General features: G+C 47.4%; 1 protein-coding gene across 2 annotated transcripts in view; it reads right to left on the bottom strand.

Moving 5' to 3' along the window:
- Positions 1-12912, bottom strand: part of LOC123771486 (cell surface glycoprotein 1) — a 120988-nt gene that overhangs the window by 22259 nt on the left and 85817 nt on the right. The window contains exon 2 of one of the 2 annotated variants that reach the window (XM_045764049.2): positions 9947-9982. The exons of the other annotated variant lie outside the window; for it this stretch is intronic. Within the exon in view, the coding sequence (XP_045620005.2) occupies positions 9947-9982 (36 nt within the window). The remainder of the gene's footprint in view (positions 1-9946; positions 9983-12912) is intronic. 2 annotated transcript variants of the gene reach the window in all.

The raw sequence follows: 12912 nt of genomic DNA, 5'->3' as shown, positions 1-12912 counted from the left end.
GACGAGACAGTGCCAGGGAGCAGCCGGCGGGTAAGGGTAGGAGAGACGAGAGGCACCGTGCCCTCTACAAGGCACAAATGGTGCAGTGCCAAGCCGTGCCAGCCTGGAGGTGGGTGGTGGAAGGCGGGCGGGTTGCCCAAGCTATACTCAGCCTCACCTGGGCATCCAACGCTATATTTACAGTCATTTTACGTCTACTGTCACAACCCGCGCCTTAATAATCTTCTCAAGTTCACTTGTAGGCTCGCGTCATTACTGGCTGTATGTAAAACTTGTAATCATACCCAATGTAACATTGTATTGTTTGTATAAATGTATTACTCGTACTGTTGTTGTCCTCTGCCTCAGAGCTACACTCTCCGCTAATAATTATCTACATTTCATATCCAAATCTGCCATCATACTTGATACCTGCTTGATGCATGACCATACTCGGCTGGACATCACTTCATCTCGACGCCTAATTCAAAACCGCAGTGACTGGCTTACGAAGACTGAACCAGTGAACCTCATCTCACCGCTCAAGGAGAAAATTAGAAAAATAAGAAAAAGAGGACATAGGTGAACCTGGTTGATGGGGTTCTGGGAGTTGTCCTACTCCCCAAGCCCGGCCCGAGGCCAGGCTTGACTTGTGTGAGCTTGGTCAAACAGGATGTTGCTTGGAGCGGTCCGCAGGCCCAAATACCCACGTACAAATAGTGTTTGAACCCTGGACGCCGCATACACAGAATCTAACAAATCTAGAGAAATACTGGTATCCTTTACTGGTAGTCAACAAGTGGATTGCTCCATAAGAAGACTTAAGAGCCACCGCCATCCACAACTTCAAAGGCCAGTTACTCTAAAACGCTGGAACGTCAGTAAAGGTAAATAAAATGCAGCACGTACAACAAGACTAGCCTAGAGCGCCAGACCTCCCTCCTCGGTACTCACACTGCTGAGTAAACCCAACATACTTGGCAAGTTCTGGTCAAGTGTTGGAGATCTTGCTTGGAGCTGTCAAGGCCCGTCGTCCGTCCACTCCAGAGGTGGAGTGGAGAGGTCTTCACCCTCAGCCCGTCCTCCAAAGACCCAAAGTCCATTCCATGCACCCGCCAAACACCCCGTTTATGAATGAAGAACTGTTTACACACAACTAATGACGTCCAAACACTTCCGAAACAAGTGCTTCGCTGTTCCGAAGCACTTGTTCGAACTACATCAGGCTTGGGTACAAATATTACTGGGAATATGGGATAGGTGTTCATGATAATGACACGAAGTGTAAACTATGTGGTATGTTAAGGTCTCACATCCTTGCCCATTATGTTCTTGATTGTCCGTTGATTAATGTATATTGAAACACTGAGATAAGGACTGTTCCTGAACAAATAGCCTGGATGTGTCACAACGGAAAGGTTGATGATATTCTTGAGATACAAGAATTTTGCACCAAGACTATAATCTTTTGTTGAATTATCTGCATGTCTCTTGCAAATTGTCTATACAGTATACCTAAGTCATAAAAGTATTTGTGTGTATGTCTGATACCATACTACTTGTGTAAAGGAGGAAATGTATATGTTTATCTCTCAGAATGTTCGGTAATACGTTTATTGCTTGTGATGTGTGTGTATGTATGTATTAACACGATGTACTGAACGGGGTGAGAATAGCTTGAGCTACCTCATCCCTTTGTGTGTATTTTACCTCAATAAACTTATTTCAATTTCAAACTACAACACTGTAAATGCTTCACTTTCGTACTACAAATAATCGCCAATAGAACCTAAACACCTAACCTAACCAATGCCTAAATATGCTAATATATAAAATTAATTTATATTTGAGAAAAGTTCTGCTTTGAATGAACAGAATGTTACAATTGATGAAGGCGTCTTTGGGGTCGACCGCTGGGTAGAATGGCCTTGGTCTAAGGACGGGTTGCCGCCCACCTCCCACACACCTTCACTCTCTCCTCCACATCCTCCCCACCTCTTCCATCCTCTCCTCCTAGACACAAATACCGATGCTCTCGGACGCAGGTTCGAATCCTCGTCACGCCCCTTGTGGATTTGTACACAAATACCGATTTACTCAATCGCCTACAATTATTAAATCCAAGGTTGGTAAACAAATACCAGGGCGGGTTGGGGTTTTATCTATTTAATCAATAAGTTTTAAATTTAAATAAAATAACCAAGTTGGCTGATATTTGTATCACGTTCTTAAACCGGGCCGGTGGGGAAGTGAGTAGCGACCACGCCTGATAATACCACAGTACTAAACAAAACATTGCAATTGAGACAATATGAAAATAATGCTAAATTATATTGCCAAGTTATGATGGCTCCCGCGCAGGACATAGTCAAGGCATTTGTTGCAAGCATTTCAGGGAATTGTTAGGGTTATATTGAGGTCAAGACGGTGGGACACTTGCACACAGCAGGTGCAGGTATACACCACCTAGTTTTACACTAGTGCACATGTGCGCACAAATGACATTGATGCACATGCATGTTCACATGAACACTACCATACACTCACACGGAGGAGACGCACACGGCGCCGCCATAGTCCACGATCAATACTGGCCGGCCCGCCCGCCCACTGCTCCTGCACCACCACCACCCAACCGTTACACCCACATTACCACCACCACCAACCATCAGAGCCACACCACCACCACCCACATTACTGCCACACCACCACCACCCACATTACAGCCACACCACCACCACCCACATTACAGCCACACCACCACCACCCACCATCATAGCCACCACCACCACAACCAACCAACCACTATCACGGAATTATATAGAATACATATTTATGTATTATATGCTATAGTTTTGTACAATTTACCCTTCGGTTGGATGCAGCGTTTCAGTTAATAATTCTAACAAAGGTCAGGTTATGCTCGTCCAAGCTCAGGCAGTTCCCAAATGCCCGTACATAAATAATTACGTATTGTATAATTCGTATTCGAATATTGTATAATTCAGTTATTCGTATAATCAATATTATATATCCTAATTTTATGCGCAGTTATTCGTACGGTAGGTTATGTTACGTGTTGTGTTTCTGCTGATAATTACATCACAATAAGTGGGTGAGAATGTCAACACCACCTATACCCTGCCCCTCTATTCAACGGTCCATAAACACGCATTAATTTTTTTATTAATAATACTACACATTACTTAACTGAATTCCACGGGAGACATCTCCCGTCACGCAGGGTGCAGCCGCACCTCCACACATCTCCAGTATCGTCTATTGATACTGGTAATGGCTCAAAAGGGCCACCACTTACGGGCTATTCATGCCCGTGCCACCTTTTGGGTGGCTTAATCTTCAATCAATCCAATAAATTAACTGAATTCGTTTGAATTATCATATGTTCGTAGTATCTATTTATCCTTCACCCAAGTATTGTAAAAAATATATATAGTTGTCGACTGAATCCAAACACCAAAGCCTAGGTCTAACGTCTCTCACTATTAAATTCATATTTGAGAAAATGTGAACATTAGAGGGTACGGAAACATTAAGGAAAACGTCTTTATCCAGCGACCAAACATGCTCGAGGAACTTTTAACTAACGATGGATCAACATTCGCAACGTTAACTGGTATTAACGTCAACGTCAATCTTGCAGACTTGGGCGGCGAGTGTGGCCGGGCGCGGCGGGGTCAGATTACTAGGCTACAGCGGGCCCCAGGACATACATGTTATGGGTTCAGCCACTTCGTTCTCACGAGGGAATGCTTACTACAATTTACAAGTCCCACTTCTTCAAAATGAAACTTCAATAGACGGACGCGGTTTTTATAATGGATTTTAGCGTCTCTAACCTATTTTTGAAGGGGCCACGAGGGAGTTTTGTAACTTAGAACACCATCACTGTGTGGGCTACACACACGCCAGTCGGGTTTTACACTCTGGGAAAACCTGTATCCTGTAATGTGTGTGTTAACAAGACCGGGTGGCGTTAGAGTCGCTTGGGGTCCCTGGCTGTGCCGGTGCTCTCCACACAACCATAGGTAAGACAGGCGTGTGGGGCGTGATAAAGTATAAATAGGAGCTGCCTCGCGTGGGCCAAAAGGGGACCCTGAAGTTTCCCCGTTTTTATCTTTTGAAAAAATCCCGAAGGTAGTTTTGCTACGAGAGGCATGATCATTGCAATATGGGGATTGTACCTTGATGGGTTCCTGGGAGTAGTTCTACTCCCCAACTCGCCCTGGACTTTGGTCTGGTCTGGTCTGCTCTATTTCAAACTTCCACAAATACAGCCTCTACATGCGTGTCTGGAGATGCATCACGTCTTCGTCTTCGGCAGGATTACCCCGACGCAAGAGCAGAGGAGAGGAAAAGGGGAACACAAGAAAATGGTCAAGTGACAATTTCCTGGGTTGCAGCCCGGAATTTAAATAAAATGGATTGCTATGTGGTACGACAATCTTGCCATCTGGCAAGTTAACATTGATTGCAAGTTCTGGCAGGGCGTGTGGGACCAATCGGATAGTGATGAATATGTTTGCTTACGGGCAGCTCTAAGCAACAGCTTTCTAGATCAAGTTATCACAAGAGTATCCTGGCCTCCGGAGTAGAACTCTCTGAACCCTCTCCAGGTATAGCACTAGTAATTATGTGCAAGGTTATGTGAAAGCATACAATAGAGTAATTAAGAGAGAATAAGTATGAAGGTAATGAATGTATTTATGAATGTGAGGTTAAACAAGCAGGGCTTCAGAGACATTGGGCAGGCCTGGGTGTGTACCACAAGGTGCGCCGCGCTGTCATCAACACTGCACTCTTTGCGCATTAGTCTACTTTATGTGACTTCGAGAACATAAATGACTGAAGCAGGACGAGGGAAGGTAAAGTCCCAATGTACATTCCTATAATGAACACGTTCATAGTTAGCAACGCTGCTGGATAGAGAAGTTTGGAAATGTTTGATAAAGGGAACACTTGTGAACGTTGGGTAGATAGTAAGGGGAGAGAGAGAGACTAGGGAGTGCGCGCTAGGAGCATGATAATGTTAGCGTTATTGCAATACCTCCCAGTACTCAAGGACGCTACGTCATGAATTAATTTTTAGGCTAGGGAGTATTATAGGGAGCGTCCTTAGGTGGAGATACCACATTACCAAGTGGCAAATGTTTGCGTCTAGCTTCTAATAACGATTGATCACGGGGATGGATAAGGAAGGGGGGGAGGAGGATGGGAGGGGGAAAATTTGTATACAAGTTAGGATATGCTAGTGACGCGTGTGTGGTGGTTACCAGGGGCTACAGGTGGTGACTGCTTACTGCACCAGGCCCACAGTGGCCGCCTGCGCCACACACTCCCGCACGCTCGCTGTAATCTCCTCAAAAACAAGGTAATGTTGTCATTGTGGAGATTTGCGAGGAACTTCCCATTCTCTGGGGTCTTAGGGGAATTATAACCACTCAACCATTTTGCTCCCAGTAGATAAACGACATATGAGATTAAGAAACAAGTAGTGTATTGTGAAGACTTAATAAACAGCAGCTCCCCTATGACTAATATCTCCATTGCTCAAACAATTATGTATTAGTGATAACACCTACAATTAATGTATAATGATTTGCTGTAAATATATAGCTCTTGAAATAGAACATTCTCTAACTAGCTGACATTGTAATTATAAGGCATGAAGGACAGATGAAAGTATGTAATAATCTCCGTTGAGGTCTGATAAAGACATTTTGTGCCCTCTGTAATGCTTTTTGCGCTACCGCTCACAGGATAAGTATGGGGTGCACAAACTAGACGCCTCCAGCGGCAAGAATCAAAATATAACCACTTATCCTCCGCCGTCTTGGGTGATCTCTAATAACTTAGTTTTTTGTGTAATTTCTGACCTTCAAGGTGTGTAAGAAACTATCTGGGACGAACACTGCCTCCATCCTGAAGGTCGTGTTAAGACCAAAACAACAGAAGACATTGCATAGGGCCTATTAACCCATGCTAGACAGTTTCTATTTATAACCAAACAAACTCCTATGTTTAATATAGACATTTTTCTGTCGTCAGTGTGAGGGGGAAGCCGTAATGAGCGAGGTGTGCGGGTACTGATAACTATGATTGTGTGTGTGTAGCTGTTCCTGTGCTGCTGCTGCTGCTGCTGCTCTCAATGGGCGCAGGTGTGCCGTTGGTATGGGCGCAGGTGTGCCGTTGGTATGGGCGCAGGTGTGCCGTTGGTATGGGCGCAGGTGTGCCGTTGGTATGGGCGCAGGTGTGGCCATACCAACAGTAACATATTTAACAATTTAGTATTCTTGTTATGCCATATCCAAGGACTTTCATGCTCTTGACAACGGGTGCTTCTCTAATACTGATTGTGTCCTTGTTCTTACTCAGGCTGGGCCGGAGTGTACTTGTCTGCGGGGCTTCTCAGATTCCCGCCCATGTAGCTTTTAGCTCTATTCTACCTCATCCAATGTTAGGCAAACACTGAGGGCTACCCTCCAGAAACTGCTCAAGAGAGAGTTGAAACAATTACAAGAGCAAGATGTGAAAGAGAGGGTTACTGGGGGAGTGGGGGTGTGGGGGGGGGGGGGGAGAGGGGTTTTGGTGGGGAGAGGGGTGTTGGGGGGGGGGGGGGGAAGGGTTTGGGGATAGGTGGAGGTGTGGAGGTGGTAAACAGACTAGACTTGCAGGTGTTCACACAGCGCCGCTTTTGTGCCAGGCAAGTCCGCTATGGGCTCACCATAGCCCGTGCTACTTGGAACTTGTTCCGAGTAGCTAAATCTAACAACAAGTTGCAAGTGGCCTCATCCTGGATGACAACCTTCCAGCAAGATGGCATCTATAGAAGCAACAGTGTGTAGAGTCCTGTCTTGTGAACTTTTGTACAGCACCATTGACAACTACTCGCAGATGACATGCACCTTACACCTGGCCCCTGCAGGTATGTAAACATATTCCAGTGTTTAGTCTTCCATGGCAGCTAAGGCCATGTCACTGTGGTCCAGCAAGTGAGGGGGGGACAGGAGCGCCATGTTCTGAACCCGTTATCTAGGGTTATGTCGACACCGACTCCATGTGAGCAATCAGAGCGAAGATTACCTCAATCGGGTAACCACCTCCCATGTCGTCAGACCGGCCAGGATTACTATATATCGCTCATTCTGATCACTTATTGACTGTTTCCGTCTCCTTGAAGACGTCGAGGTGTGCTTCAGGGGAAATGCCTCCTTTACCGACAAACATCCAGCCCATTGTGTGAGAAAGGAACTTTTGTAGTTCATTTTTAGAGAGAAGAGAAATATCTTAATTGACCTGTATGGAAAACTACCTGACCGTCACGATTAGTGGGTCTCTTAAGATAAGATAAAGATACTCTTATCTGAATGTGTTAATAGTACCAAGGTAATTCTTGAGTGTTATCTCGTTATTATGCACACAACTCTGACCTCCACATTAACGAGGGGACAAGTGGGGGGGGGACTTGCTGACCTACTCGGGCTACAGGTGGGGGGACTTGCTGACCTACTCAGGCAACAGGTGAGGGGGGGACTCACTGACCTACTCAGGCAACAGGTGGGGGGGTGGGGACCTGCTGACCTACTCAGGCAACAGGTGGGGGGGTGGGGACTTGCTGACCTACTCAGGCTACAGGTCGGGGGTGGGGACTTCCTGACCTACTCAGGCAACAGGTGGGGGGGAGGGGACTTGCTGACCTACTCAGGCTACAGGTGGGGGGGGGGTGGGGACTTGCTGACCTACTCAGGCAACAGGTGGGGGGGGGACTTGCTGACCTACTCAGGCAACAGGTGGGGGGGGGACTTGCTGACCTACTCAGGCTACAGGTGGGGGGGGGGACTTTACTGACCAACTCAGGCAACAGGTGGGGGGAGGGGGACTTACTGACCTACTCAGGCTACAGGTGGGGGGGGGACTTTACTGACCTACTCAGGCAACAGGTGGGGGGGACTTACTGACCTACTCAGGCTACAGGTGGGGGGGACTTTACTGACCTACTCAGGCAACAGGGGGGGGACTTACTGACCTACTCAGGCTACAGGTGGGGGGGGGACTTACTGACCTACTCAGGCAACAGGTGGAGGGGGGGACTTACTGACCTACTCAGGCTACAGGTGGGGGGGGGACTTACTGACCTACTCAGGCTACAGGTGGGGGGAGACTTACGGACCTACTCAGGCTACAGGTGGGGCGGGGGCCTTACTGACCTACTCAGGCTACAGGTGGGGGGGGGGAGACTTACTGACCTACTCAGGCTACAGGTGGGGGTGGGGGAGACTTACTGACCTACTCAGGCTACAGGTGGGGGGGGGGAGACTTACTGACCTACTCGGGCTACAGGTGGGGGGGGGGAGACTTACTGACCTACTCAGGCTACTGGGGGGGGGGGACTTACTGACCTACTCAGGCTACAGGTGGGGGGGGGGGGGACTTACTGACCTACTCAGGCAACAGGTGGAGGGGGGGACTTACTGACCTACTCAGGCTACAGGTGGGGGGGGGGGACTTACTGACCTACTCAGGCTACAGGTGGGGGGGGGGGCTTACTGACCTACTCAGGCTACAGGTGGGGGGGAGACTTACGGACCTACTCAGGCTACAGGTGGGGCGGGGGCCTTACTGACCTACTCAGGCTACAAGTGGGGGGGGGAGACTTACTGACCTACTCAGGCTACAGGTGGGGGTGGGGGAGACTTACTGACCTACTCAGGCTACAGGTGGGGGTGGGGGAGACTTACTGACCTACTCGGGCTACAGGTGGGGGGGGGAGACTTACTGACCTACTCAGGCTACTGGGGGGGGGGGACTTACTGACCTACTCAGGCAACAGGTAGGGGGGGGGAGACTTACTGACCTACTCGGGCTACAGGTGGGGGGGGGGAGACTTACTGACCTACTCAGGCTACGGGGGGGGGGGGGACTTACTGACCTACTCGGGCTACAAGTGGGGGGGGGGAGACTTACTGACCTACTCAGGCTACAGGTGAGGGGGGGACTTACTGACCTACTCAGGCTACAGGTGGGGGGGGGAGACTTACTGACCTACTCAGGCTACAGGTGAGGGGGGGATTTACTGACCTACTCGGGCTACAGGTGGAGGGGGGACTTACTGACCTACTCAGGCTACAGGTGGGGGGGGGGGACTTACTGACCTACTCAGGCTACAGGTGAGGGGGGGGGACTTACTGACCTACTCAGGCTACAGGTGAGGGGGGGGGACTTACTGACCTACTCAGGCTACAGGTGAGGGGTGGAGGATGGCACTGAACTTACATAGACAAACAGGTTCCACATAAACATCACAAGGAATATATTCAAAGCCTTATGATTACCAACGTGTTTTTCCATACTATACAGTTAGTACGGCGGTGAACCATCTACAGTTGTGCTGCTTAAACACACTACACTTCAAAATTGTCAAGACCGAGGATTAAATAAAAGCCAGTTTTAACGACTCGGGACTTTAATTATTCACCTATAGACACCACCATTCAGTCTAAAGCTAACATGTCACACACTACATGTGGAGAAAATACACACAGACACACACAGGCCCGTACACGCACACAGACAGACAGACAGACGAACACACACACCTACCTTCACAAAGGGTACACCACCCTAACAAACAAGTTTGTTTACAACCTGTCATCTCGACTAATACATCACATTTTGCCGTATAAGCTCTCCAACGGTCAAAATGTGATGTACTACAATTTATAGCAGGTAGCAAAACTGATGGATTTTGCCGTTTTCTATCCGTGGGTTTTAGGTTTGGCTAGGTTGAGGCACCTGAGAAGTACACATGCCTGCGCGTAGAAACATTAAAGCTGAACACAAGAGGTTGAGTAGGGATGTTATGGGAGCAGGAGGTGGTCAGTAGGGAACACAGGCGCTTGATACGGACACATGGGCCAACAATGTATCAAGAAAGGTTGAGTCTTACCTCTTGGGTCCAGTTGATCTTTGTTGAACCAGGCGCCTGTGTGAGCGTGCGTCAAGAGGAAAGAGAAGGCAGAGAGTTAAGAGCTGTTGGCCTCACACCACACTAGCAGTAGTTGTTGCAGCCGCAGCAATAGTGGTAGTAGTAGTACATGGTGGTAGTGACACCACCACCCACAAGCTTCATTAACACATCACACCTTCATCCGCGGGAATACCACCAAACATGCATTTACTTTTGCTACTAAACTGGTAAATGTGCAATATTGGTATTGTTGACCCACACACACGTGCACCACCACCAACACTCCCATCACCACCACATCCACCACTACCACCACACACACCTATCCCCACCATCATCACACCCACCCTTCACCACCACATCCACCACTACCACCACACACACCTATCCCCACCATCATCACACCCACCCTTCACCACCACATCCATCACTACCACCACACACACCTATCCCCACCACCATCACACCCACCCTTCACCACCACACCCACCACCAGCAACACTACCACCAACACACACACACCCATCACCAACACACGCCCATCACCACCACACCCACCACCAGCAAAACACACACACCCATTACCACCAATACACACACACACCCATCACCGCCACACCCACCACCAATATACACACACACCCATCACCACCAAAAAAAAAAAACACACACTACACACACACACACACACACACACACACACACACACTACACACACTACACACACTACACACACTACACACACTACACACACTACACACACTACACACAGACAACCATCACCACCATTCTTCAAAGTCATTGCTTTGAACCATCTTATAAATAAAGAAAAAAACATGGAATAAGATTTAAAGCATTTGCTGTTCATTAGATCAAAAGTTGCAATTTTAATTCTATTTTGTAAAGAGATATCTACAAGGGTAAACATTGGAAATATTAGTGTATAATGGAAAAGCTTGGCGGTAGCCAGAGTAGTTGATGCGAACACAGTAAATAAGACTGACCATTAACAAGGCCTTGACTAAAGTTAGCAGTTGTATGACAACTTGGAGTAAAGAGGTTAAGCTTCACACTTCAAATATGTTTAAGTAGAGAAGTAAGATGATGTTAGACAGGTTCAAGAACCAGGCTGGTGGACTGAGGCGTCACACTAGCCCTCAACACACTAATAACAATGGTTGTTCTGCAGTTATCCTCTCACACACGTGTTGATCACAGAGCAAGAGGTAGTGGTCGACTTTGTTAGTATTATCATTGTGGGACTCCTTGAAGAAGCTTAGTACAAACCGCACCTCCACACCTTCTGCCACAGTAACTACTATATACACCAAGGCCAGCCACACCCGTCTTCATCTTGGCTTCTAGTAGATTTTAGATCATGTTTTATAATTAATGGCTACAACACACTGGTAATGTATTCTATATAACGCCTGGCAAAATACACCTGGACGACAGTATATGTTTACGGTTTAAATTATGTGGGGCCTATATTAAGGTCTATAACTAATATTTAGATGAAAAGCGGCTCCTAACATTGACAATGTCCCGTTATTGTTGGTGGTTCCTCCGGTAGGTTAGGGTAGGGCACATTACTACAAGAGTGTGAGCAACACTGGCGAGAACGGTGCTGAGCAAGCAGAGCAGCAGCTCGCCTCTTAGTCTACAGTTTGCACCTATTGTCTTGTGTGTGATTCTCTGTCCTCTGTGACGGTATTCACACTTAACTGAATTCCTCAGATTAGGTAAAATGTTATTTGTTGTCAATCGAGATGATGATGATAACCTCTAGCACAGGGGTCTCCAAACTATGGCCCGCGGGCCACATCCGGCCCGCCACATAATCTCATCCGGCCCTCCAAACAAATCCCTGTGTGGTGGCCTTGAAAAAATAATTATCGTACGAATGGCATCGCAGAATTATTCAAAGCTGGGGCTGCTGACTGGTGGCGCTCAACCCGAGTCAGTTTTCCTCTCTCTCGATAGTGTGACGCACAGATACTAATACTGGTAGGTATGTGTTGTGCATTACAACCAATCAGTTGTGTATAACTGTATATTGTGGGGATGGAGGGCGAGTGGGGCTTCTCTGCTTCCGTTTCAGGGAGCACAAACACTGTACAATATTCTTTTCTCTGTACTTTGACAATGCACATTGACAATCTTAGTTATACAAAATAGCAATTTCATTTTTTATTCCTCCGGCCCGCATAAATATGGGAAATATATAATGTGGCCCTTACATTGAAAAGTTTGGAGACCCCTGCTCTAGCAGAAGGCCGCCACCATTCCCATGTAATTATTATTTCAACACCCACCACTAATCGTCCATCCGTAGGGGGGAGAGCTCAATTCACCTCATTTGAGAGTCAGGGTATAGAACAAGCCGATCCCCGTACAGAACAAGCTGATGCACGAGTCTTGTTCCCGTACAGAACAAGCTGCTGCACGAGTCTTGTTCCCGTACAGAACAAGCTGCTGCACGAGTCTTGCTCCCGTACAGAACCCGTGTAAACACCCCCAAGTGGCCGAGACACCCCTGTCGTCTCTTCACAGATCAGATGCATGCACAATGTGGGCATCACTTTTATTTGTTCACGAAGATCGCCACTATAGCACACACAACACCACTTTAAGAGACTAATATGCAATCTTATTTATATGCGGACCTTATTATTTCGTCATTCTATAACGTCTATAAAGGCAAATGTCAATGAGACGGAGGAGCCATTGATACCGGGTTTCCTATGAGCTCCAACACCTACTACACCCTGTCTACACCTAACACAAGTAAACATATTCCTTAGCTAAGAACACTCCTCTTTTCTTCCTTAAGCTCATGACGGTGTATCGCGTGTTCATGATATGCATGTTACTGCTAAACTCCAACACGGTCAGCGACCCCAAGTCGCCGGCCACACACACCCCAAGTCGCCTCACTTAGTAAC

This window comes from Procambarus clarkii, chromosome 14, assembly GCF_040958095.1.
Source record: "Procambarus clarkii isolate CNS0578487 chromosome 14, FALCON_Pclarkii_2.0, whole genome shotgun sequence".
Taxonomy (NCBI): domain Eukaryota; kingdom Metazoa; phylum Arthropoda; class Malacostraca; order Decapoda; family Cambaridae; genus Procambarus; species Procambarus clarkii.
The sequence above is the reverse complement of the archived record's forward strand: the minus strand, read 5'-3'. Positions and strand labels throughout refer to the sequence as shown.